The following is a 26,262-nucleotide window of genomic DNA, read 5'->3' as shown; positions in this document are numbered from 1 at the left end:
GAACAAGTGGATGGATGACAAGAAGACAGTTTTGTTGAGTGATGTCTGTTTCATTAGCTGCAGTGAATGGGGTCTGCTGTATAAGTGAAAGTGTTAGGATTACCAAGATCATTTATAAAAGGGGCAAAGAGCCAAATCCACTGCCAGGTTTTAAGATAAAATCAGGAACACAGCCATACTCTTTCACTTAGGTATTGTCAGTGACTGCTTTGGAGTCCCAGTGGCAGAGTTGAGTCGAGGCTACAAAGCTTTAAGTATTTGCTAGAAAGCTTGTTGGCTTTAGATTTATAGTAGCTGAAGAAGAGAGGTTGAAATACAAGTGGGGAGGCAAAGAAGCATAAATCAAATAAAGGAACTGAAAATTTTCAAGAATGTATTCAAGTATCTTTTATTTTAGTCAAAACATAAGAACTCAATTGAATTTAGAACAAACTGGCTTGCAGCCTACCACCTTTTTCTAGTTTCGTTCCTGGACAGTCCTTAGTCTCTGTTAGCTTGCCATCAACATGATAATTGTTAAAAGGAATTCCCTTGCTTATAGGAAAGGGAATGAGTGTTTCAGTCAATTGCTACCACCTTGTGAAGAAGTCCTTAGTCTCTATTAGCTTTCCATCGGCATGACAATTCTTATAAGCAATTCTGTTTCTTATAAGAAATGAGTGTTTAGTCACCTGCTACCAACATGTAAAGAATGATGAAGATTGAAAACTGACATTAATGTTAGCAGTGTAGAGATCATTGATGTCCTTAACAAGATCCAGTAAGAATTGGCTTGGAAGACAATGAGAGGAACACATCAATGAGTTAAAAAATGGAAGTAGAGCCGAGCAGTTTCTGTTCTTCAAGATGATGTGAGAGAGCTGGCTGGTGATGGCATACACCTTCAATCCCAGTAAAAGGAAGAAAAATCATTTCCTGGCCCTTGTGAGGCAGAATGTGATGACATGGAGTATCTAGCAAAGTAGAGTCACTCATTTCATGGGGATGAGCAAAGGAAGGGGGAGGGGAGGGAAAAAGAAAAAGGAAATGAGGAACTAGACTTAGTCTCCTAAGTTTTCATCACCTTCTCCCCAACAGTCTATTTAGCTATGACTCCACGATGGATAATGAGATTAGAATTCCAGTCCTGTTACGTCAGAGAAGGTCTACCTTTTAACTCTGTTGTATTAGAGGTCAGGCCTTCAGGACATGAAGGTTTAAAGGACATTTTAATCCGAATCATAACAGCCTCTAAAATTGTAAACTAGCTGTATAGTTATATATTGCTGTACTAAAACCACCCTAGTCTTTGCTGCTTGGAACAGCATACATTTATTTCTCTCACCCCTTGTCTGAGTCAGGAATACAATGTCTGCTTAGCTATATGGTTCTCACTCCGTACCTCATCAGGCAGCACTCAACTGAGACTTAGCTAGATCTAGAGATTCTGCTTCCTAGTTTCTATTAGAGGCTAGGGACTCTCCACAGAACTACTCACAACATGGTTTCCTCCAAATAAAACAGTGAGAGAACAACCAGAACAGAAGCCTTTGTCCTTTGTAACTGTGTACTAGAAATGATAGGCCTTCTTCTCAACTATATTGTATTGGCTACACATACCAACCCAGTATAACATAGGTTGAGAGCCTTCTTAGAAACAATTACCCACACTGGCCTAATTAATGCTAATAAAATTGTTTTTAAGTTGTGTTCTCTCAGCATTGCCATGTGACCAATGTTTCTGTAGTTGCCCAGAGTAGATATTTATGACAGTTTGGTTATTTTATAGTCATAAACATTTGTAAATTTCTTTCATTTTCACCAAATCTTTTCTTCTCTGAATTCATGAATAACATTCACGTTAGAAAAGTGAAATGCAGATATCCAAAATGTCCTGGAAATTAAACATTTTATTTGTATAATTAGTCAGGTTATTTTTACTGAAATTTTATTGTGCTGATTTTTTGTTTGTATTTATATGTTAAAAATAAAGTCCCTACATAAATGCTTTTTGCAAACTTCTGTATTAATTACTTTTATGTTGCTGTGACAAGCTACAACCAAGAAGGCAACTTACAAAAAAGTATTTAGGTGGGCTTACAGTTTCGGAGGATTCGAGTCCATGATGGTGAAAGGAAGGCATGATGGCAGGAATAGCTGAGAGCTCACATTTAGATCTGCAAGCAGGAGGCAGAGAGAGCACATTGGAAATGTCAAGAGACTTAAAAAAATTCAAGTCCCACCCCCAGTGACATATCCTCCATCTGGGCCACTCCTAATCTTTTCTAAACAGTCCTCCAACTGAGGACCAAGTATTCAAACATATGAGTCTTTAGGCACCATTCTCATTCAAATCTCATTCTATTGCCTAGCCGCCATTGGCTTCTGGCCATATCACAATGCAGAATGCATTTAGTGCAACTTCAAAAGTCCCCATAGTCTTTCACAGCCTCAACACAGTTTTAAAGTCTAAAGTCTCCTCTGAGGCTCAGGGCAGTTTCTTAACTGTAACTGCTTATGAGAATAACAAAGGAAATTACATGCTTCCAACATACAGTGACACAGAATATACTATTCCTAAATGGGGCGGGGATGGTGCAATGAAGAAATATTGGAAGAAAGTAAGGCAAAGACATTCCAGGGCAAAATCTAAATCCTGGTAGCTCCGTGTCTGATGTCAAAGGGCTACTTATATGGCTCTGTCCTTCTGGCTTTGTTGCCTGCAATACATCTCCCAGGCTGGTGCCACTGCTCTGTGCAGCTCTACTGGGCAGATAGACCCATAGCTCTGCTAATGCATCTTTGGGTTTCTGACATAATCCAGGCTTCACTTCCATAGCTTCACAAAATGGTCTCTCAGGGGCCAGTGTAGGGCCCCCCCTGTCACATGTCTAGCCTCCTTAACTACACAGGAAGATTCCACATCCTCTTTCTCTTGTGTCTTCATGACTGTAAAGCCAGAACAACATGGACAACATTACTGAGTTCTGCTGCCTGCTTGGAATGGAGTCTGAGGGCCTGTAATCACATTTGCAGCAGCTTTCATTTGTTGCTTTTTGGGAGCGGAAGTTTGCTTAGGCCTTTTCCCATGTTGGAAACTGAGCTGGGGGAAGGAGATTTTGCCCTGATGGCACCCCTCCTTTTATCCCAGTGCACATCAGGGCTCACCTCAATCTCCCTGTCTCTTAGCACACACCTTGGCTCCAACATTAAATTTCCAGGTGCTCTTTTTCTCTTAATATTTTCTTTTGTATTTCTTTTTGACCCACTTGCTCTTTTTTATTGTAGATCTATATAAGAGTAATGACCATGTGACAGAGACAACACTGGGCTGTCTTGAAATCTCTGCCAAAGAAATTAGCCCATTACTTTTCAATTTAGCCTCAGGCAGATTTCTAGGACAAAGGCAGAAGGCAGCCACATTCTTTGCCAGACTATCACAAGAATGGTTTCTAGCCCAGTTAATATTGTTCCCCTCTGAAACCTAAGCTGATCCTCCAAAGTCTGTGCTGTTCTCAGCACTACTGTCTTCCCAGCTTTTCTATAATGGCTCTCTAAGCTCTGCTTATAGCATTTAACCACTTTTCTAGTCCAAAGTTCCAAAGTCTTCTGCATTTGTCTAGGGAAACCACCTGGTTCAGACTGTCACAGCAATACCCACTTCCTGGTACCAATTCCTGTTTTAGTTACTTTTCTATTGTTATAAAACACTATAATGAAGGCAACTTATAAAAACATGTCTAATGGCTTATAATTTCAGAGAGTTAGAGTCTATGATGACTACACAAAGCATGTTGGCAGTGACAACTGAGAACTCGCATCAGGATAGACAAGCAGGAGGCAGAGAGGGTGCACTAGGAATGGCAAGAGTCTTGAAATTTCAAAGCCTGCTAGAAGGTCACACCTCCAACAAGGCTTCACCTTCTAATCCTTCCCAAACACTCCCCCAATTGGGGACCAAGTATTTAAACAGAGCTTGTGAGGGCCATTCAGACCACCTCACAGCTGCCTTTGCATTTTCCTGAAATTTTGCACTGATATTCAGAGCTTTATTTTTGAGACAGTGTCTTACTATATATATGCAGCCCAGGCTTTGAATTTAAGATTCTCCTGGGATTATAGTTGTGTGTCACTATGCCTCTCTCTCATTACTCAACTCTCAACATCATTACTAAATGTCTTCTGTCATTCACTGTATGGCTTTTCATAATTAAATCCTTTTGTTATGAGTACTACAGTAAACAAATGTTAGTCCCCTAGGTACAACCGTGATCATGATAGCTTATATCCTTCTAAATATCAGTTCTTGCTAATAATTCACATACATATTCAGCAAAAGCAGTTACCTTAACAAAGGTATATAATATATATTTTTTAAACAGGCCCATAGTAGAACTTCTAAATTGAGGATTTATTGAGTTCTCAAAGACGACTGGGATATTCATATGCTGAGATAATTTGCAAACAGAATAGTTAATATAAAGGTCATAGACTGTGTTGCTGGAACGTATATAAGATAAAGAGAAAGGCTTTGTAGAGGCTCACCACTTGCTAGAGATTTGAATTAATGATTGCCATATCAGAAAATAGAATTCCATTGTTGTCAAGTCCTCTATGTGTGCTTTTATTAATTCATTAAGGAAACTGTGAAAGTTGGCTTAAACTAGCAGTATTATCTTTGACAATTCTGTGTTGTTGGGAGGGGCATGTTGAGGAACAGCCTTCTGAAGGCTAATATAGCTTCCATGCTTTCCTCCACACACAGGTACAGACTGGGAGCACCCTGACTCATGGCCCTTCATTTGTTTGTTCTTCCTTCTCTGCCCAGCCCTCCAGTTAGGGTTTTTTGGGGTGAGAGTGAAGAATTGGGAAAGTGGTGGTGTAACTTTACCCAGGGCCTTAACATACTAGGCAATCACTTTACTGCTGAGCTTCATTCATACTTTTAATGAAGAATTCTAGATAGGGCTCCTGTTCCTCCAGGAGTATAACTCAGTTTTACTGTTATTAATAAACTATTCTTCAAGGTCATTTCCTGTCCAGATGTGTTGTGTGTAGAGTCCTTTACAGAAAGTGTACTTGATGAATTAAAACAGACAGCTCTGTACCAGTAAATCCTGATTACATGGTGAGAAGCACTAATAGAAATCTTCTCTAGAATGCTGGGAAACCACTGAGGAATTAACCATCTGGAAAGCAGGCAAGAGGAAGAGAAAGCTGTGCAAAAGCAACTCTGTTTAAATAGCTTTCTTTACCAATTATGGGCACATTCACTTTACCCAACTCGAAAAAAATGGCAGTTTTCTTTCTTTCTCTGTCTCGCTTTCTTTTTTTTTTTTTTTTTTTTTGAAACTGTCTTGCTTGTTATCCAAGATTGCCTAAAACTCATTATTCTCAAGGGTTACAGGTATGCACTTTGAGAGAAAAAAAAATTATTTTTGTGTGTTCATGTGGGCAGGTGTGGATGCCCGTGCTCATGTTTGTGGAGGCTAGAGGAAGATGTTGGGTGTCTTCCTCTATCACTTTCCACTTTATTCTCAAAAGACAGGATCTTTCTTAGCTGAGCAGTGGTGGCACATGCTTTAATTCCAGCAGAGGCAGGTGGATCTTCATGAGTTCAAGGCCAGCCTGGTCTACAGAATGAGTTCCAGGACAGGACAGCCAAGGCTACACAGGGAAACTCTGACTTGGAAGGGGAGGACAGGATCTCTCAACATCCACCTGTCCTTCTACAAATGCTAGGGGTTATGGGTTTACTACAATGACTTTCTTGTGATTGATGGGGATTCAAACTCAGGTCCCCAGGTTTGGACAGCAAACATTTACTCACTGAGCCATCTCTACAGCCCCCAAATGTTTTAACTAAGAACATTTTGATTGAGTTGTATGAACCACAAAACTATTGCTGCTTATTACTGAGTATTATAGCAAATGTGCATTAAAGTGGTCATCTTGGAAATAACTAAAATGTGTATATAGGATGAGAAGGAATTTAACCAGCCCAGTCTTCTCCATTTTTGGTGCTTCTTTGATGTGTACTTACAGGCAGTTCATTTCATAATTTTACAGTAATGAGCTAGAAAGATTTTGCCAGTAAGGCAAAATCTGCACTTTTTTTTTCCTTTTCCTCAGCATTTTTTAATTGTTAAAAATCATCTCCCATTTCATAGCTTATCTTTTTAACTTTCTTAATTGTATTTTCAAGGGCAGAGTTTCAACTTGATGAAAGTGACTTCATCCATTTGATCTTTCATGGATATTGCTTTTGATGTTAATAAGAAGTTAAGTCAGGGTCACATGCCTCTGCTTTCTTCCAGATGTGTGGGTTTAGTTTTTGTGTTTAGAATGGTCCACTTGTTTATATGGTATGAGATACGGTTGTATGCTAATTTTCACATATGTACACTTAATTGTTTCAACATCCGTTTTGAAAAGCCTATCTTTACTTCATTTACTGTCCCTTTGTCAACAGATGTTGAAAACTGTAACCAATAGAAATGCCCTTCAGGGGGTAAATGGTTAAGGAATTGCAGCATGTCCATATTGCAGAGTACTGCTTGGTAATAAAAGGAAATGAACTGTTGATACAAGCAACAGGAATGGCACTCAGAATTACACTGAATGAAAGAAGCCAAACAAAACAGTGTATGTTGTCCCATGAATATGTGTAGTTTTTACATTTTTGCTTATTGGTTTCTGCAAATCCACGCTTGCCAGGCAAGCAATTTATTTTTCCTTAGCTTTTTTTTTTTTTTTAATTTTTAAGAAATCAGTTCACAAGAAGAAAGCAGTACATTTTGCTAACTTCATTTTGCTGTAACCCTAGAAAATACTTAACTAATCTGTTATAGAAAATCAGGTCTATGGAGAAAAGTGTAGCAGAAAGAGGCTATTATAATGTCCAAATGTGTATGTGCAGTTACTTACTATCTAATGTATTTCAGTAAACCTGTTGCAAGTAAAATTCTAAAGTATACATAGAGGAGGTCGGTCACATTTTGATAATCAGGGGTTTATTTTCCCATCTAAACATAATATTTGTAAAGTGTTGTTTTGTAAATTAGAGTATTCTAAGTCATCATGTCAGTCCTAATAGAGCTTATTTTTGGTACCAGTATTTAGGTATCTACAGATCTATTTTGGTAGTTGACCCAAATGTCCCCAGATATTTCATTAGCAGTAATTGCAAAATGCATCAGGATTAACATACAACATTTAAGAGGTGAAGGATGGAAAAAAAAAAAAAAAAGAGTAGTGGAAGGGGCACTGAGTTTAGTATCTTAACCTGTGGTCAGGATTCAAGGTAGGTTTCTCTTCAGTTACAGTGCAGGCAGTACTCATAGGAAGAGCTTTGTTGTCCTTATGATACTGTCCTTAGTCTGTGGATGTTTTTGAAGGTCAAAGTCAAAACAACTCTTATCCTACTGTCTTTTATTTATTTAGTCCCATGCTTCATTATAGTTGCTTCCTATTGACTGAAATGTAACTTGGAATTCAAAATTCAGTATTACTTGATCTTTCTTAGTTCTGAATATTCCTTTAGTTTATGAGAGTAACAACTATAATTAGGCCTAAGAATTTATTTGACTTGAAATAAAGAAACCCAGGCTTCATCTATTCATGCTTGTCGTTCTTGGGTTGAATTCTTGTAAAATAGCATAAAAAGAGCGTTCATCTTTTATTTTCTTCTTTTCAAGCCCTTAGAGTCAAGGCTGGCTCACTTGGGATTAGTTATGAGGCAGGTACTGATTCATGATCAGCAAGAACTGGGGAAGAGAAAGGTGATGTAAGAGCTGCTGCTGATTCCCTTGCACTGGAATGCAGCTGTTAAAGCGTCTACTGAAACAAGGCTTTGTCTTCATAAAGCTCCTACTGCAGCCAAGGTGTGTTCTAAATCCCTGCTCAGTAAGAAGCTACTAAGTCACATTCTGGCTAGTCCTGCTGCAAATTAAACTCGGTTTTTTGTATGACAGGTTAGTGAATCTGGAAACTACCATTCAGGGTCCAGTTACTATGTAAGCCAGTTATGTCAGCCTGCCTTGAATCCTGGTCAGTTCTGGGTTTAATTCTACCACAGTGGTTCTCAATCAGAACTTATATTATGACCCATAACAGTAGAAAAATTATAATTATGAAGTAGCAAAGAAATTACTTTATGGTTGGGGAGTCACCACAACATGAGAAACTATATTAAAAGGTTACAGAATTAGAAAGATTGAGAACCACTGTTCTACCACAACTTCCTGGAACTTCTTTTGGTGCATCTTTTTCCTCATATGAAAAATGAAGGTTTGGCATATATTATGCTACCTTCTGTGTTTCTTCAGTTTTATCGTATGTAAAAAAAAAATAAATAAATAAATAAAGCAGCTTATTTAAATGGGTTTTTCAGTGAACCTGGAGTGAGACTAGAATGTACTATATTAAGTAAAGTAATTTAGACAGAAAGAAGCAATAGTCACATGTCTTTGAGGATAAGAATTTTTTTGTTTTTTGTTTTTTGAAACAGGGTCTCTCATTGTAGCTCTGGCTTTCCTGCATAGTGAGAACTCTTTTTTCCTCACATGATGTATCCTGAATACAGTTTCCTCTCCTTCCACTCCTTCCAGTTCCTCCCCAGCTCTCCTCCCATCCAGATCCACTCCCTTTCTGTCTGCTTAAAAAATAGACAGGCTTCTAAGGAGTAATGATAAAATACAACAAAATAAAATATAGCAAGATAAAAACTATCACACCAGATTTGGACAAAGCAAACAGAAGGAAAAGAGCTCAAGAGAAGGCGCGAGAATCAGACTGACAAGGTTGTACACAGGAATCCCATTACAACACTAAACTGGAAACCATAGTATACAAGCAGAGGATCTGGTGCTGAACCCTGCAGGCCCTGTGCATGCTTTCCTCAGTCCCTGTGAGTTCATAGAAGCTTTGCTCATGTTGATTTAGAGGGGCTTGTGTTCTTGTCCTCCATGACCCCTGGCTATTACATTCTTTTCACCTCTTTCTGAGCCATAAGGGATAGAGATATCCCTTATGATTGAGATATCTCATTTGAGGCTGTGTGCTGTGTGGTCCAACCAAGAGACCTTTCCTTTTGCTTTCTTCTTTCTTTCTTTTCCTTCCTTCCTTCCTTTCTTTCTTTCTTTCTTTTCTCTTTTTTTGTTTTATTATTATTTTTTTGGTGTATGTGTGTGTAGCCTTGGCTGTCCTGAAACTCACTCTGTAGACCAAGCTGGCCTCAAACTCACAGAGATATACCTGTCTCTGCCTTCCAAGTGCTGGGATTAAAGGTGTGCACTGCCCAGTTATTTCAATATTTCTGTATTTGTTGAGGCTTACTTTATGTCCTGATAGTTTTGGAAAAGGTTCTCTGAACTTTCACAAAGATATGTACATTCTTTAGTGTTTAGGTAGAATGTTTTGTAGTTGGCTGTTAGCACTGTTTGATTTATGGTTTCATTTAATTCTCACCCCCTATCCCCACCTTGGCCTCTCTACCCCTTTTCTCTTCTTTTTTTCCTTCCCCCACACCTTCCCCTTCTCTTGTCCAGGTAACCTATCTATTGGTGACAATGAAGTCACCAACAGTGCTGGGGTTAATTTGGGTTAATCAGGGGTTTTGCACATAGTAATATTTGTCTTATAAAATTGCACCTCTGTTTGGTGCATAGAATTATACTGTTCTCTTGAAGGATTGTTCCCTTAATAAGTATGAAAAGACCTTTCTCTAACTAGTTTTAAAACATATTTTGTCTGATAGTAGAATAATTATTTTTAGATTCCCATTCTTAGAGTATTCTTTTCTATCTTTTCATCTATGAATCTTGTTTTCTAACCCTCTCTGTTAGTCTGTATCTCTTTATTAGGAAATTGAGTCCTTTCATAGTATTGAAACATGTATTTTTATACTCTTTGTTTTGTTGATTTTGTATTGTTTTCTTAGACCTTTTCTGATTACTAATTTTAGTATTATTTATTCTTCTTGTGCCATCTTGGACACATATATCCCTTTCTTCAGTCCAAAGTATTTCTTCCTGGATCCTTTATAGAGCTGGCTGAGTGGTCACTTATTCCTTTAGTCTGTTTATGTCATAGAAAGTTTTTATTTTTCCTTCAGTTTTAATTATCTTTACAGGGTGTAATAGTCTAGTTGGTAATCATGTCTTCCAGAACTTGGAAAACATCTTTCTAAGCACTTCTGGCTTTAAAAAGTTTTCATCAAATAATTAGCTGTTATTTTGATGAGTCTGCCTTTATCTCTGACTTGGCCCTTCTCTCTTGCAGCTTTTTAGTACCTAACTTTAGTATTTGTTTTTGCTGTTTTAACTATTATAGATGGGCAGTTTCCTTTCTGCTCTACTCGGTGTTTTATGAGCCTCTCCTTCATGGATGGGTATCTCTTTAGATTTGGGAATTTTTATATAATTTTATTGAAAATAGTAACTGTTCCTTTGGCCTGACATTTGTCACCTTTTATGCATATAATTCGTAAATTTGGTTTTTATACTATTTCAATTCATCCATATTCCATTAGTGTGGTTTTTTTTTAATTTATTATTTTCTTTGGTTTAATGATTCAGTTTCTATATCTTCTCTTAAAGCCCTACTCTTCTGTCTTTTACATGATCCATTCTTTTGGTGAGGCGTTCCACTGAGTTTTTTTATTGGACTTAGTTTATTTCTTGATTCAATTCAGTTTGAGTTTTCTTTAGTGTTTCTCTTTTTTGAATTTAGCTTTTATATCCATTATTGTCATTATTCCACTCAGGAGTTTATTTGTGCTTTCTTTCCTGTCTTGTTTAAGTTCAGGTATTTGTTGCCTCTTTAACTGTTCTAAACTAGCTGAAGATGTTTATAATAGTTCTTTTGAATTCTGTGTCTTGAATTTCATCTAAGCTAGGGGACATTAATATGAAAGTTGTGATTAAGGTGGGCCATATTGTCTTGGTTTGTTAATTATTTTTGTTTTTACAGTGAGACCTGAACTCCTGAATTTGTTGTGTTTGTTGTCTTTTAGTATGAGTTTTAGCCCACCAAACTAGAATCACAAGGCAGGGTGGCTGGCAGAGTGGCTTTGGGGTGTCTCAAGGGAGCCCAGCCAAGGCCAGAGGCCAGCTGCCAGGGCAGAGTCTCTTACATCTGGAGCAGCTGTGGAAGGCAAGTTTGGACATAGAGCCTACTGGAGTCAGAAATGGAGGCAGGATTGCGTACTGAATCCAGATCTCCTCCTGGGCCTACACAAAGCTGCTGTGTCCTGTGGGCCCAGGGTACATCTGGAAACAGAGTGGACTTTGGTCCAGTGTGAACCTGAGAAGACACAGAGTAGCCTGGACTTAGATTGGCAAGTATTTTCTGTAAAGTGCCAGTAGTATTTTAGGCTTTCAGGCTATGTTCTCTGTTGCAGAATCCTGATTTGGTTACAGCCCTTCAAAAACATAAAAACCACTTTATTTATTGACCATACTAAAATAGGTCAAAGGAGCTAAAGTTTGCTAAACTTTGGGGGAAAAAAAATGCATCTGATGAGTAAAACAAAGATATCCCAACTAATACTTTTAGTTGTATTTCTCTTAAACTTATATAGAGCCATTCTATTTCATTTTTCACAGTTTCCTACATTGTTCTTACTTACAGTAATTCTTGCATGGGGAAACTATTATCATAACTGCTACTGTTAGTAGTATGATGGGACAGGATCTTGTTATGTAGTCCAGGCTAGTCTTAAACTTGCAATCCTCCTGCCTCAGTGTCCTGAGTTCTGATGCTATAGCATGTTCTTCCACAAGCAGCCTAAAATGTATATTTCATGTACATTAACTATATATAAACTATAAAAATGAGTTAATAGATATTTTCTACAGTTATGTATTTTTACTTCCCTTTACTAAGACTATGAAAGCACTTCTGTGTTTTTATCTGATTCATCTCAGTCTTTAACTTATTTGGCAATAAAGTGTAATCAACTTGCCTATTTTTTCTTTTCACTCGCTAACTGACCTAAGACCATTCATTGCATTGCTGTCACCCTTACCCCTGCCCGTAATGTGCCACCTTTGTTGCCCAGTATCACAGTATATATTTAGATTGGTTCCTGCGTGTTCTATTCTATTGATCAGTTAGCCAAGCTTGCTTTTGAATTCTCACTCTCTGACTATCTGTGGTCACATTCCATTGAAGAAATGGAAATCACTAAGACCATCTGCATTTTTCATTTGTACCCTCCTTCTTTCTTGACCTTATCCCCCATTGCATTGGAAGAGATGCCCCTGCCCCTGTTGTGTTCTGGGTTCCATTAGTGGACTTAGATACTAGAGTTGGTCTTTTTCTGCTTCATCAGATTTATCCCTGCTTTGATGATTACCATACAGACACATCCTTTACCAATACTAGAAAATGACAAACTTTGTTCCTCTTAACACCGGACTCCATTTCTCCCTCTTCAAAGTAAAAATCCATTTCTGCACTTTTTTCTTAACTTACCTCAATCTCACTTCCTTGATATTAAGTCCTCCCATAGTCACTCGAACTGTCTCACCTTCTCTATTCTGTGGTTGTCTCTCGTCTCAGTGCATCTCTCCAATTCAGCAGGAGTCAGGCTAGCCTATTGAGTTATCTCAGGGCCCTTACCTCCCTTGACTTCTCATCTCTTTCTCCATCTTGTTCCTGAGAGAGCTTGTTCAGTTTTGTGACTTTAAATGTTATCTGAAAACTGATATTTAAATTTATGTCTCTGTAGCCTCACTTTGAATTGTGGGTTGACCTTCAATTCCCTATTTGAAAACTTGAGTTAGATCACATACCCAAGTAGTGGCTGAGATTTCTTGCCCAGACCTATTTCTTTGTAGGCTTGCTCCATCTTTGGTAATAATAGTATCACCACACATTCATATGTTTGTGCCAAAAGCTTAGAGGTTCGTCTTGTTTTCCTCTACTCGGTTAAATCAATATGCTGTCACTTATTGCAAATGCCCTAGGCAACAGGGTGGTTAGAAAGGCCAGCCTGCCTACTTGGAGCATGTCACCTTTGCAACTCATGTAACTCATCTGAACCTGGAAATTAAAACAATGCATATGCCATCGGGTTGTCCATAAATGAACTAGCCTGAGATACTGTGTAGTCAAAACGATGCCTGGCATTTCGTGAGTGCTCAGTAAATGTTATTGTCCCTGGCATACATAGTCTTAATTCCAGAGAATAGTTGAGAGGGCAGAACCTGCATTTCTGTAGTGTCTGCTACTGCCTGCCATTGCAGCCCACACCTCTTTTCTCCCCTGTTTGTACAGCTAAGAACAACTCCTGTATTTTCAAGTCTATTGGGAAGGGAGGGATGGAATGGTACAGGATCGCTTGTAATCCAGGCTAACCTTGAGCTCCGCTGTAGCCAAGCCTTGAACTGTTGGATTTTCCCTCATCTTCCAAGTAACAGACATGTCCCACCACGGTTTTTCAACTATTTTTCAGCTCTTATAATTGTGCCATCAGTTCTCCACATATCAGGCAGGGTGATCTTTTTAAAAACGCAAATGAAATTCTAGCATGCTCCTGCTTTAAAAGTCCGCAGTCTTCTTGGTGTGCTCATAGTAAAATCCAAATACTCTTCCATGACTCTATTGCCTTTGTGACCCTGCCTCTGCCTACTTTTCAGTCCTACTTCATGCTGCTTTCATGTACTTACCATGCTTCATCTTCACAAGCTTTTTTCTATCCTCAGGGCAGGCCAGCTCCTTCATGTTTTAGGTTCACTGTGCTCTGTATTCGCCATGTCTGAAGTGCTCCACCCTCACAATTGGCTACTGCTTTCATGAACTTCAGTTCTCAGCTCTCAGATGTCTCCTCTTCAGAGAAGTCAGTCTTGACTGCTTTTTATCCCATTACCTCCACACAGACCCTTCTTTTATTCATTGTACTTAGCACTAGTGGAATTTTCTTTTCTTTAATGTATGTCTAATGTTCTGGTATGAAGCGACCTTAGATGTTTACCAAATAAAACAACATCTGGATCAGTTATTATAGAGTCTATCTTAGACATGAAAGTTTGATTGCTAACTTGTAGTGCTATTGGTCAATGGTAGAATGTTTAGGAGGTGTGACCTATAGAAGGAGGTTAGTTCCTTTGGGGCATGCCCTTGAAAGGGATATTGGGACCCCATTCCTCTCCTTTCTTTCTTTTCTTCCTGACCTTCACTGAGATGCAAATCTTTGGTCCACTACACATTCACTGCTTTGTTCCTTGTGACAGACCTAAAGCAAGATAGCCAGGCAACCTGTTAATCCAATTTTGATCTTCCACATGTCCACTGTGGGCATATGCAATGCCTACATTCTGACATCATGTGTACACAAGCACATAACTCAGTGATAATGATGAAATTAAAAGTACATACATACATAACCAAATAGATGTGGCAGCCCTGCAGTCAGTGGCTTCTGCCATATTATACCTGAGGAAACCTGTACTAAACCACCATATACTTAGGCAATTTCGGATTGTGGTGAGGGTTGTAAAGGGAGAGTACCAGCTGCTACCTGGAAACACAGGGCAAAAGAAAGCCTGACTCAAACTGAGTGTTTTAGGTAAGGCTCAGACCCCAAAACTGAGAAGAGGTAGCTGGGTAAACAGGAAGCTTGATGGCAAAGGTGGAAGGCCCAGAAGAGCGTTAAAGATCAGAAGGAAATCAGAGGTTTGGCTGAACTGACCTGAGACACAGGGCACAGTGAAGTGGGCAGACAGGGATAGGTCTGTGAACTGCTGCTAAGCAAAGCTGTTACCAAAATGTGGAGGAGGTTCTAAGGAGAGAGCTGTAACCCTTTGATTACCTAACAACAAAAGCCTTGCTTGTGCCACCCCACACTCAGTGTTTGCTGTGACTTTGCAGTCTGTTTTTCCTCATAAAACCTGATACCCTGGCCAAAAGCAACTGTGTGCTGTTAGTACCCATCACCACCACAATGTCTGTAAGAATCTAGACTCTGGGTTGGGAGCCTTAATATATTAAACAAATGGACGTTCTAGGAAATGAGAGCATGCTACATTAAAGCCGTCAAGTTATACTGACTACTCCAAAACCCACGGATGTCCCCGTAACATGGTTGTTGAATTATGCACTGCTGGAATCCTATTTCTAAGTCTGTTACTAGTTGTTGGATGAGGTTTCTTCACTTACAACAAACCTTTTCAAGGAAGTGCTTAATGCAAATGGCAGTCTTGTTTCCTCCTGAAGTTATGAGGAACATTTCTCTTTTTGTCTCTATCTATCTATTTATTTATTTCTTTTACGTCCTGATTAAAGCCTTCCCTCCTCTTCTCCCAGTGCCCCCCTCCTTTTTTTCTGCCCCTTCATCTCAGAGAAGGGGGAGGTCCCCCATGGGTACCAATCCGCCCTGGCCCCATTAAATTAATGTAGGACTAGGCACATCTTCTACCACTGAGGCTAGATAAGGAACAGGATCCAAAGTCAGGCACTGAAGTCAGAGAGGCCCTCTGCTCCAGTTGTTAGGGGACCCCCATGAAGACCAAGCTGTGTATCTGCTACACAGATCTGCAAGGGACCTAGGACAAGTCCATGCATGTTCTTTGGTTGGTGGTTCAGTCTTCTGTAAGCCCCCATAGGCTCAGGTTAGTTAACTCTGTAGGTCTTTTGTGGAGTCCTTGATGACCCCTCCAGCTCCCTCAATTATACCCCCATCTCTTCTATAGGACTCTCCAGAGCTCTGTCTACAACTGTGGGTCTCTGCATCTGGTTCCATCAACTGCTGAATGAAGCCTCTCAGAGGAGTTATGCTAGGCTTCTGGCTATAAGCATAGCAGAGTAACAGTACTAGTGTCAGGGATTGGTTCTCTCCCATGAGATGAGTCTCAAGTAGGGCCAGTCTTTGGCTGGCCATTCCCTCAAATCTTTGTTCCATCTTTGTCCCTGCACATCTTATAGGCAGGACAAATTTTGGGTTGAAGGTGAGGAACGTTTCTTTAAACGTTGTCTGTATGAGTTAACATGAAAATAAAGTGATCCACTAGCCTTTTCTCATCCTCTGTGTTAAGATACTCCAATGTAATTGATAGCCTATCCGTACCACTTGTGGTTGCCCTGGGGACTTTACATTTGCTCACAGCTCTTTCCAGAATCCATTAGAAGAGAAATGCCCTTGAGTCACTGGCTTAGCTCATTGCTATGGCATTCTCTGATGGAGAGTCTCCCTCAGAGTGTACACTCCACTTACTGTCTGCTTACAATCCCTGCAAAAAGAGCTGGTGTCTTGAACCCAAGGACATTGTTTTTGTTCCTTCACTGGAATTCTAAGGAGTATTCTGACCCCTCCCTGTTTCATTTGTCTTAGATTCCTCTTAATCCTCTGAAGACTCTGGAAAACAGGATGGCTGCAAATAAGCCCAAGGGTCAGAATTCTCTGGCCTTACACAAAGTCATCATGGTGGGCAGTGGTGGTGTGGGCAAGTCTGCCCTGACTCTGCAGTTCATGTACGATGAGGTAAGTGCCGACTTCACCTGAAGAGCAAAGGTTGAGTTTGGACAGAGTATTCCTCTAGCTTAGTTTTAGTGTTATTTGGTTGGATTCTTTGAATACTTGAAAGCTCCTAGTAATATTTTTCCCACTTTTAAGTTCAGCGCCAACATCCGTACCTACTTAATTTTACAAGTCAAAAACTGAAAAGCCGGTCTCTGGACCCCAAGCTGAAAAACAACAAATTGGAAGGAGGCTGACGCAATACAGATTTTTTTGTTGTTGTTGTTCATTTTCATTTTGTATACTGTTGATTTCATATCCAATCTTCTCTAATATTTGTATTAGTCCTTCCTTCCCTTTTTGGGTGGGAATTGGAGACAGGGCCTCACTCCATAGTCTGTGCTGGCTTGTTTGTTGCCTCAATGTTCCACTTGGCAACATTACAGTCCTGAGCCACCATGCCCATCAGTAGTTCCTTTCTTGCCAGCAAGGAAGCCAAAAACAAGAATATTTATGTTTTAACTTTTTTAGAATAGTTAAGAGATTTCATTCTAATAGCTGTAATTACAGTGCTTGTCTAAGTGACAACTGAAAACAAGTATTCAAAACAGTTGATTACTAATTATGGACTAAAAGCAGTAAAATGGTCCACATTCTAAATAAACCAGTTCTGAGGTTTCCCCAAGACAGACTGAACAGCACAGCCTCTTCAGTGTTTATAAAAACACAAAAGAAAAAAAAATAGAGGTCGTCTTTATATGACAGATCAGACCCTTGTAGGCTGAGGGAGGCAGCTGCTTCAAACATGAAGATACGGTATGCTCAAGGATGTAGGGCTGGAGTGGACCTACCCTCTCAGCTTGGACCAGCTCCTGATCTGCTGCCAGCGTGGCTAAGCAAGCCCAAGAATAAGGTGGGAATGTGGTTTCCCATCTGGTCCAGCTCTCACCAGCCAAGGACAAGGCCAGGCCCTGCACCCTATGGCTGCTAACCCACTTCTAGGTGCCTTTGTGACCACAGGCACAAGCAAGCTATGGAATGCAGGTGACCCAAAGACAATCAGGTCACAGGGTCTTGACTGTTGTCGTGAAAATGATGGTGGCTTGTTCCCACAGGGTAGCAGGCAATCCTGTAGGTTAGTTTAAGACTGTTACTGCATAGCTTACCCAGGCATGTGCACCCTTATGTGTGTTGAAGTATTCTTGTCTTTCTTTTCCTTTTCCTTTTTTTTTTTTTTTTTTTTTTAATGCACTGAGTTTGGGTTGAAAATCAATCACCAGAATGGATCCTGACACTGGTCTATAGCTCAGTGGCTCCAGGCACTGACACCCAGATCCTTTCTCAGTACTAGCAGAGAGTTGATTCTCTTTTCAGAATCAGAAGGCTAAGCAATACTGCAGAGGAGTACCAGAAACTGAGTAGAAACAGAAACTATTTACATTAAATAAGAATCTGACTGTAGACTATATATATACATGATCAACCCCTGAGACAGCTCTGGCACGCAGGACCATAGAGTCACACTTGCCGCATGAGAGGCAAGTTAAGGGCAGACAAGAAGTGAGCTGGGGAAGGGTCTGGTTCACTTCTGGTTCCAGACTGTTTAGACAGCCAGTCTGATCCTCTACAGAGCTATCCCCGCTGGTATAACAGCTCACCTAAATGTACCAGTTCTTGTGCATAGAGAGTACAGCCCCAGCTCATGTGTGATTTCAGCTGCTTTGTGGTACTGGGGAGGTCTAGTTGGTATCTGCTTGTTCGCAAACACCAGAATAGGATACCAGGAGCTCAGCCTCAGCCAGTATCCTCATGAGCTTCTTGAGAACCTCATGCATATACTCTCTGTCATTGCTATCCGTTTTGAAGATCAAGCATTGGTGTTCTGGAAGTAGCACCACAGTAGCAAGATCGTGTCCTGGCTGCACACACCTCATATGGTGAAGATGATGCTCTTGCACTCAACAATCACCACCCTGGAACCAGTAGTGGGAATGGTGATTATTGTTTCACCATGCTTCAGTTGTGGAGAATTCTTGTCTTTCCTGTCACATTTAGGCCCATCCTGAGAATGTGTTACTCTACGCGTCCACTGCCAAAAAAAGAAAAAAGAAAGAAAAAAAAAAAGAAAAGGTCCTCAAAGAGGTTTGCAAAGATATTTCCCAAACTAGTATACAGAAAAAGGTGATACTGGCCAGACACATCAGCAAAGCCTGCTCAGAGCCAGGCATTGGTTTCACTCCCACAAGATGTTGGGGTTCTCAATGTTTTTTTTTTTAACTTTTATTAATTACACTTTATTCACTTTGTATCCCCCCATAAGCCCCTCACTCCTCCCCTTCTAATCTCACCTTCCCTCCCCCTTCTTCACACATGCCCCTCCCCAAGTTTACTGATAGGGGAGGTCCCCCTCTCCTTCCTTCTGATCCTACTCTATCAGATCTCATCAGGAGTGACTGCATTGTCATCTTCTGTGGCCTGGTTTTAATTATGTGTTTATTTTTATTTCACGAGCATTGGTGTTTTGCTTGCAAGTATGTCTGAATAAGGGTATTAGATCCACAGGAACTGGTGCTACAGATAGTTGTGAGCTGCCATGTAGGTACTAGGAATTGAACTCAGGTCCTCTGGAAGAACAGCCGCTACTCTTAACAGCTGAACCATCTATCTTTCTAACCCACATCAGTATTTTAACTTTTAATGAATGGTTAAGCACAGTGTTAGAAAAAAAATATGGTAGAATGTGATAATCTTTACAGCTACTAAAACATTATGTTTTAAATAATTACTGTGACTGTCTACCACAGTGGTTCTCAATCTGTGGGTTGCTACCGCTTTAGGGCTTGAATGACTTTCAGAGGGGTCACTGAACACCGTCAGGAAACACAAATATTTACATTACGATTCATAACAGTAGCAAAGTTACAGTTACAAAGTAACAAAAAAATAATAATTTTATGTTTGGGGGTCACCACAACCATAAGGTTTGCAGCATTACTAAGGTTGAGAGCCACTAGTCTACCATGTGCTGTTTACTGTGCTAGACTTAGGATACTGACAACAGAGTAAGTAGTCGTTCAGGACCCCTGCTGTCAAAGGTAAATTCTAGTAACTGATAGAAGAACCATTAAGTGAATAATATGTGTATATAATAATGGAAGTGGAGATGGCACTGTTTAAGGTCAGATAGTTGGGGTCTCACAGGTCAAGGTTTTCCTAGAGAGTGGTGTCCATAGTGTACTGACTTGTCTCATTTAGAGAAAGACTTAGTGGTACTTATCTAAACATTGGCTTATAAATTTTTTCCACAATTCTAGTACCAAAATCTTGTAGATTTGGAGTCATCTAGAGTGGGATGCTAAATTTGATAAAAATATATGTGTAAATTTTTTGTAGGTATAGTGTTTTTAGAAAGAAAATGGGCTAATATTAAGCTGTAAACAGTCTAGAAGTAAGACTCAACTCAGTCTTTTTGCAGATAAAGAAGCTGACCAGTTATCTAAAATGAAAATTGATATAGTTTTTACCATTTGGGGAAAACAGGTAAAAAGTAGTGATTTCTAAATAAGATGGTTTTTAGAGTAAAAAATAATAACTTTAAAATGGATGTACTTTGTGTGTTTTCTAGTTTGTAGAGGACTATGAACCTACCAAAGCAGACAGCTACAGGAAGAAGGTGGTGCTGGATGGAGAGGAAGTGCAGATCGACATCTTAGATACAGCTGGGCAGGAGGACTATGCTGCAATTAGAGACAACTACTTCCGAAGTGGGGAGGGGTTCCTGTGTGTCTTCTCTATCACAGAAATGGAATCCTTTGCCGCCACAGCCGACTTCAGGTATTGCTGACCCTAATCTTGTTCACACAGCATTCTTTCCAGAAATGGGGATAACTGGAACTTCTTACTTGTTAATTGTTTACTGTCTTGAATAGTGTCTTTCCGCTTTGATATCAGTGTGTGACTCTGGCCACTGTGGATATACACATACATATTCAGGTTTTACAGCTTCAAGTACCCAGAGACACTTTTTGTTTTACTAAACTGCTTGTCTTTAAGAGTAAAGCATTTCTACTGCTGTTACAGTACAGGGATCACAGTGATGCTACCCATTTTTCCTGTAGCAGTCCATTTCTCAGCATTTGTCTCATGGTCACACTTTGCCATTCTCCTTATAATATAGGTTGTTGTTGTTAATAACATTTCTTTTAGTTAATCCTGGTTATTCCTAAACCAGCTGGATACCCAAATCACCACACAGAGACTAGGATTTATTTAATTAACCCAGAGCACAGTGCTGAGCAATAGTTACTCCATCCTAACCCTCTAAGCCTGCATAGCTCCCTCCCATTCAGATTTCCCACATTGCACTTGCTTTTAGTCATATCTTAGGTCCGGTTCATCTCTCCTCCTGGTTCTAAGTCCTCCCTGCTGATCTCTTCTCTCCTACTCTCCCACTCGCTTCCTTCTCCTCCCCTCCAGATCAGGATGTCCCACCCTATTCACTCCATTGCTCAGCATTGACTGGTTGTTTTATTGATAATACAGAGAACAAATGGTGGCATGTTTACACAAACTTGAGACAGGTGGTGCTTAGAATAAGCATCACAATGCAATGTCCAGATTGAAACCAGATGGTGGGGTAGAGAAATCAGCATTTGAATGAACAAGGTTAAATGGTATACATTTCATAAGAACATTATACCAACAATAGGTGTTTAGAATTTTTAAAATACAAATAATAATTTTTATTATTTGTATTAAAGTAAGTATAGCATTAAGCAAAATATGTATAAAGATTTCAGACCTAAGAGATTTTTTTTCTGTGACAGGTAGAGAAGTAGTTAATAAAAACAACTTGTTAATGCTTAAGAAAAACCGTCTTCTTGAGTGATGGCTTTGTGGTTAAGACCAGTTGTTAGTCATATAGAGTACCTAGGTTTGGTTCCTGGAACCCACATGGTGACTCACAACCATCCCTAATTCCACTTCCAAGGGGTCTAATACCCTCTTCTGATCTCCATGGGTACCAGGCATGCATATAGTACACAGACATACATGCACACAAAATATACATACACATAAATACACACACTTAAAGAAAAATCATCTTCTTGCATGTTGCCCAGTGGGTCCAGGTCTTCCATGTTTCTGATGTTTGGGCACTGCAGTTTAGAATTGGTCTCCTTTAGTACCTGGTTAATGGCATTTATCAGCACAGGAGAACTAGGAAGTCACAGTTCCCTGGCTATTAGAGAGATGAGTTGTAGGTCATTGTCCTTAGCATCTTAGTTCAGTTTTCCAACTGTGAAGAAAGTAACCTAACATGTAACTGTTCGCCCAGCACCCAGCAGGTGGTAGAAGGACATCCTTGCTACAGTGTAATAATGATGCCTGGAACCATGAGACTGCCTCTCAGAAGAAAAAAAGAATAATAGAAATGTTGTTGTTACCAGCCCCAGAAATGCACCAGTGGGCCAAAATTCTACAAACATATCATAAATTAAGTAGCAAGAATAGTGAGTTGTTGATAGGCATTTTTAGGAGATTGTGAGTGGTAGCAAATGTGATACCACAGAACTATACAAACTAACATATGTTTTGCTGGCTTGCTACTCAGAGAATCCTGTAATGGTCTCACTGACTCAAATGAATATGTGTCCTATAACTTCTGCACCTCTAAAAAATTTCAGTGGTATGGCAGGTCTGTGGTAGCAAGATAATCTAAGTCTAAGACATTTACTTTTGTTTCTTGATTTAAAGGTCTAATTACACTTGTTTATTTAGTGTGTGAGTGCATGCATGCATGCACTCGCTTATGTGTGCATGTCACAGGATGAATGCGGAAGTCAGAGGACAAATTGTGGGACGCTCTTCTCTCCTTCTATCATACGAGTCCCAGAAAATGAGCACAGGTAGTCAAGCTTGGGGATAGACGTCTTTACTAGCTGAACCATTCAGCTGGTCGTGTTTCTTTATTTTGAAACTGAAAAGACCAGACAGGGTTTCAGATACCAGTAAGTCCAGTTCCCTGTGATACTGAGGCAGAAGTATCACAAGTTCAAGGCCAGGCCACAGTGGTTAATGGCATTTATCAGAATGAAAGAGATTCCTAAATCCTAGCTCAGTGGTTCATCTCCTGCCTAACATGCTCAAGGCCTGGGATTCAATCCTATGACCTGTAAAATAAATACATACACAGACCAGCTCAGCATCTTCCTCCAGTAATGTAAGCGTGCCTGTGACTGACTGTATGATTTACTGTGGACCACAGCTGCAGGGACATCCACTTGTAACGCTCTCAGCGACTGTACAAATAATGCATGGTCAGTCCCATCTCACAGAGGAGAGTGAGGCATGATTAGGAGATAGTTGGTGACACCTTATAGTTGGTGTAATATTTAACATCTTTACATACAAGAGCTACCTTCAGAAAAGTCTGTCCTGTATGGGATGGACCTTTGGAATGCAGTAACAACAGTGCTGTCTCTGAGAGCTTCTTCCAGAGTCCCAGTTTAATTATGAGAAAAACATCACAAAACAACTGAGAGACATTCTGTAATGTCTCAAGTCTTCCAAGCTCGTCATTAAAACAAGGATAGTCTGAGAGTCCACACAGACTAACGGAGTGTCAGGAAACGAAGTGTTCTGTGGTGCCCTGAATGAGTACCTGGAGCAGAAAAAAGATGCTGTGTGCAGTTGGGAGTGTGTGAATGAGAATGGACCTCAGAGGTGTAATATAGAAAATAAAAACGAGTGTTAGGCTAAATATTGTTATTTGTTAACCCTAAGATTATCACAGTGGTATTATTTGACCCGCTATCACAAATAATAAGACACAGATACCTGTTGGATTTTATAATTGCCTTATTACCTTGGGCCAAGCTCAAAAACCTCACCATTCATTTCCCAGTCCCCATCCAATGCCATCTGCCTTAATCATTCCTATCTGGCTACCTTCCATCCATAATCTCAAGATACTTGTATTCTTCATCTGGGCCTTTTCACACCTTTATTGGCATCCTTTCTCCAAGCCCACTTGGTTTCTTTTCCATCCTAACTCATTGTGGCATCCTCCTTCCTCCTCTGTTCCCATCCATTTCTTTTCCTGTGATTCTCCTGGCCTCAAAACCCCAGGAACATTAACCACGCCTCCCACATTCTGCCCTGCCCAGGTATAGACCTTTAATCAACCATTTGGGTATAATGTCTTAGGAAGGTTTACAAAAGATGTAGGTGTAGTAGGGCAGTAACCAGATCTTGAGAGCCAGTAATTCACATCAAAATAAAGCATCAGGACAACCCCCAACAGTAGCCGAACACTTGCCTAGCCGAGGGGTCTGTCCCACACTGGAAAAACTAAAAGCTAAAATAAATAAAAATATAACCAAGGTTACCTGTGTAAGGTTTGGATCTGATTAGTAGGTGATGTGTGAAGTTGCTGATGCACGAAATATGCTCACACTTACCTAGCAACCAAGGAGAGTAGAGTCTCCTGCACTGGAGTGCTTCCTCGCAGCTTTGCTGCTGCTGCCATGCTTATGCCCCCTATTCTGCTGTATTTTTTATTGTTATTTAAGGGAATATATATCTGAATTAATTGATGACAGGTAACAGATGAATTCGTTACTATCTAGCTCTCAGAGTACTGAGAGCTAGATAGTAACGAATTCATCTGTTACCTGTCATAGAGCTAGGTATTATTTTGTGGGGTGGTTTACTTGTTTTTGTTTTTAGATTTATTTTATATGTATGAGTCTGTTTTGCCTGCTTGTAGGTATGTACACCGTATATGTGCCTGGTACCCCCAGAGATCAGAAGAGGACATCAGATCCCAAGTTAGGAATGCTTGTAATCCACCATATGGGGGCTGGGAACTGAACCTGAATCCTCTGCAAGAACAACACAAGCTCTTGACGGCAGAGCCATTGTTCCAGCCCCTGTTTTGTGATTTTAATGTATAGACATTGTGTTAACACTTCTTTCTTTTAATTATCTAGAGAGCAGATTTTGAGAGTAAAAGAAGATGAGAATGTTCCATTTCTCCTGGTTGGTAACAAGTCAGATTTAGAAGATAAAAGGCAGGTTTCTGTAGAAGAGGCAAAAAACAGAGCTGACCAGTGGAATGTTAACTATGTGGAAACATCTGCTAAAACACGCGCCAACGTTGACAAGGTAAATTGTGGTTCTCATTGTACTGCACCATGTGTATGGCCCTGTTACCCTACTAACTAGACTCTTGGATCCACACTAAGATTTAATACAGTGATTTTTTTTTTTTTAATTTATTGATGATGCCATTGCACACCTGTGGAGGTCAGAGGATAGCTCATAGGAATCTATTCTGTCCTTCCACCGGGGATTGAACTTAGGTCCTTGGGCTTGGTAGTAAGCACCTGTACCCACCAAGCCATTTCAGCAGCCCTGACAGAGAGTGATTTTTATCATCACTAAATGCTTAAATAAGACATGTTAGAAATGTTATACTTCACCTTGCCTTTGGCTTTCTCAGACACAAGACACTACAGCTAGATGGACTTTTTTTAATCATCAATAGCATTCCTCATCCACTTACTGCCTTTGTTTTTAATGGGACTGAATAGCATAAAAGAAATTCCCTAGGTCCTAACATGCCAGCACGGTATGTGCTTGCCCTGACTGATGCCTGCCTAGTGCTATGTAAGGTCTCTGAAGGGAGGGTGCCTCTGGAAGAAAGAACCTCTAATTGAGAGGCTTCTAACATCTCCATCACCACTATGATTCTTTATTCTCAGCTTTTGTTTCCCCAAGTGCAAAGGGAAATCCTTTACATCCCCATATCATCCCACATTGAGTGACTATAAGAGTGACCCTACTTGGGAACTGTATAGGATTCTTTTCAGGATTAGGGAGATTGTCTTTAGGGCTGAGACAACTCTGGGGCTAGGAGACTGTCAGTGGGATGCTCTCTTGTCTCCTGTGTTCTATGACTATCCAGAGGAGCCCTTTAAGCCTGCTGTGTAGGCCAGTTGTCCTTTAATCTTAACAAGCACACACCTTAAGGCTCACCACTAAGGATTTTGCTTCGTTTGTTCTGCATCTGGGCCTGAGAATGCATTTCTAGAAAGCTTGCATTGCTGTACATGATCCAAGGTTTTATAAACTGTCTGCTTATACGTAAAAGTCTATAATCCTGATTCAGAAAGCATGAGGTTGGCCAAGTGTGATAGCATGCACCTTTAACCCCAACACTGGCAAGGCAGAGACAGATCTGTGAGGCCAAGACCAGCCTGGTCTATACAGTCAATTTGAGAACATGTTTCCTGAAGAAAAACATGCGCACACACTAAGAAAGAAAAGAAAAAAAAAGGTATTTGGTATTTTCTTTCCTTTGTAGAGATTGCGTGTTTCTTTTGTTTTATTTTTGAGATAGAGACAGAGAAACAATAAAGTTGATAGGTGGGGGGGACTGGGAGGAGAGAAAGATTATGATCAAAATACTGTATAAAAATTAAAGCCAATAAATACAGGTGTTGAAATAAAAAATTAAAGTATATTTTACCGGAAAATCATACACAAATGTAAATATAGTTACAGTAATAGTCATTGGAACAGTATTTATAGATGGAAGAGACTAGAGCTACATCTGTCCAGTAACAGACGTGTTTAAGTTGTGGTGAGTCTTTATACGGAACCCAAACATTAAAAGGAGAAAGTGCTTTTAGCCCCTGAGCCGTCCCTCCCCAACACCCACAAGTTCTTCTACAAACAGCACTGCACTGAACTTCCTGTGGGTGCAAGGGTTCTTAAACAGTGATAACAAAATGCCTACCATAAGAGTGTCCGTGTGG

At 40.0% G+C, this 26,262-nt stretch overlaps 1 protein-coding gene across 1 annotated transcript in view; it reads left to right on the top strand.

The window, feature by feature from the left end:
• The window catches only part of Rala (RAS like proto-oncogene A), a 52,040-nt gene that overhangs the window by 20,543 nt on the left and 5,235 nt on the right, over positions 1 to 26,262 (top strand). Inside the window, exons 2-4 of the mRNA XM_055603973.1 lie at positions 16,313 to 16,462; positions 20,064 to 20,272; positions 24,433 to 24,607. Coding sequence (XP_055459948.1) covers positions 16,349 to 16,462; positions 20,064 to 20,272; positions 24,433 to 24,607 — 498 coding nt within the window. The 5' untranslated portion in view covers positions 16,313 to 16,348. The remainder of the gene's footprint in view (positions 1 to 16,312; positions 16,463 to 20,063; positions 20,273 to 24,432; positions 24,608 to 26,262) is intronic.

The sequence above is a fragment of the Psammomys obesus genome, unplaced genomic scaffold (genome assembly GCF_907164565.1).
Source record: "Psammomys obesus unplaced genomic scaffold, mPsaObe1.curated_primary_1811, whole genome shotgun sequence".
In the NCBI taxonomy this organism is placed as follows: Eukaryota; Metazoa; Chordata; class Mammalia; order Rodentia; family Muridae; genus Psammomys; species Psammomys obesus.
This window is presented reverse-complemented; position numbering and strand designations above follow the sequence as displayed.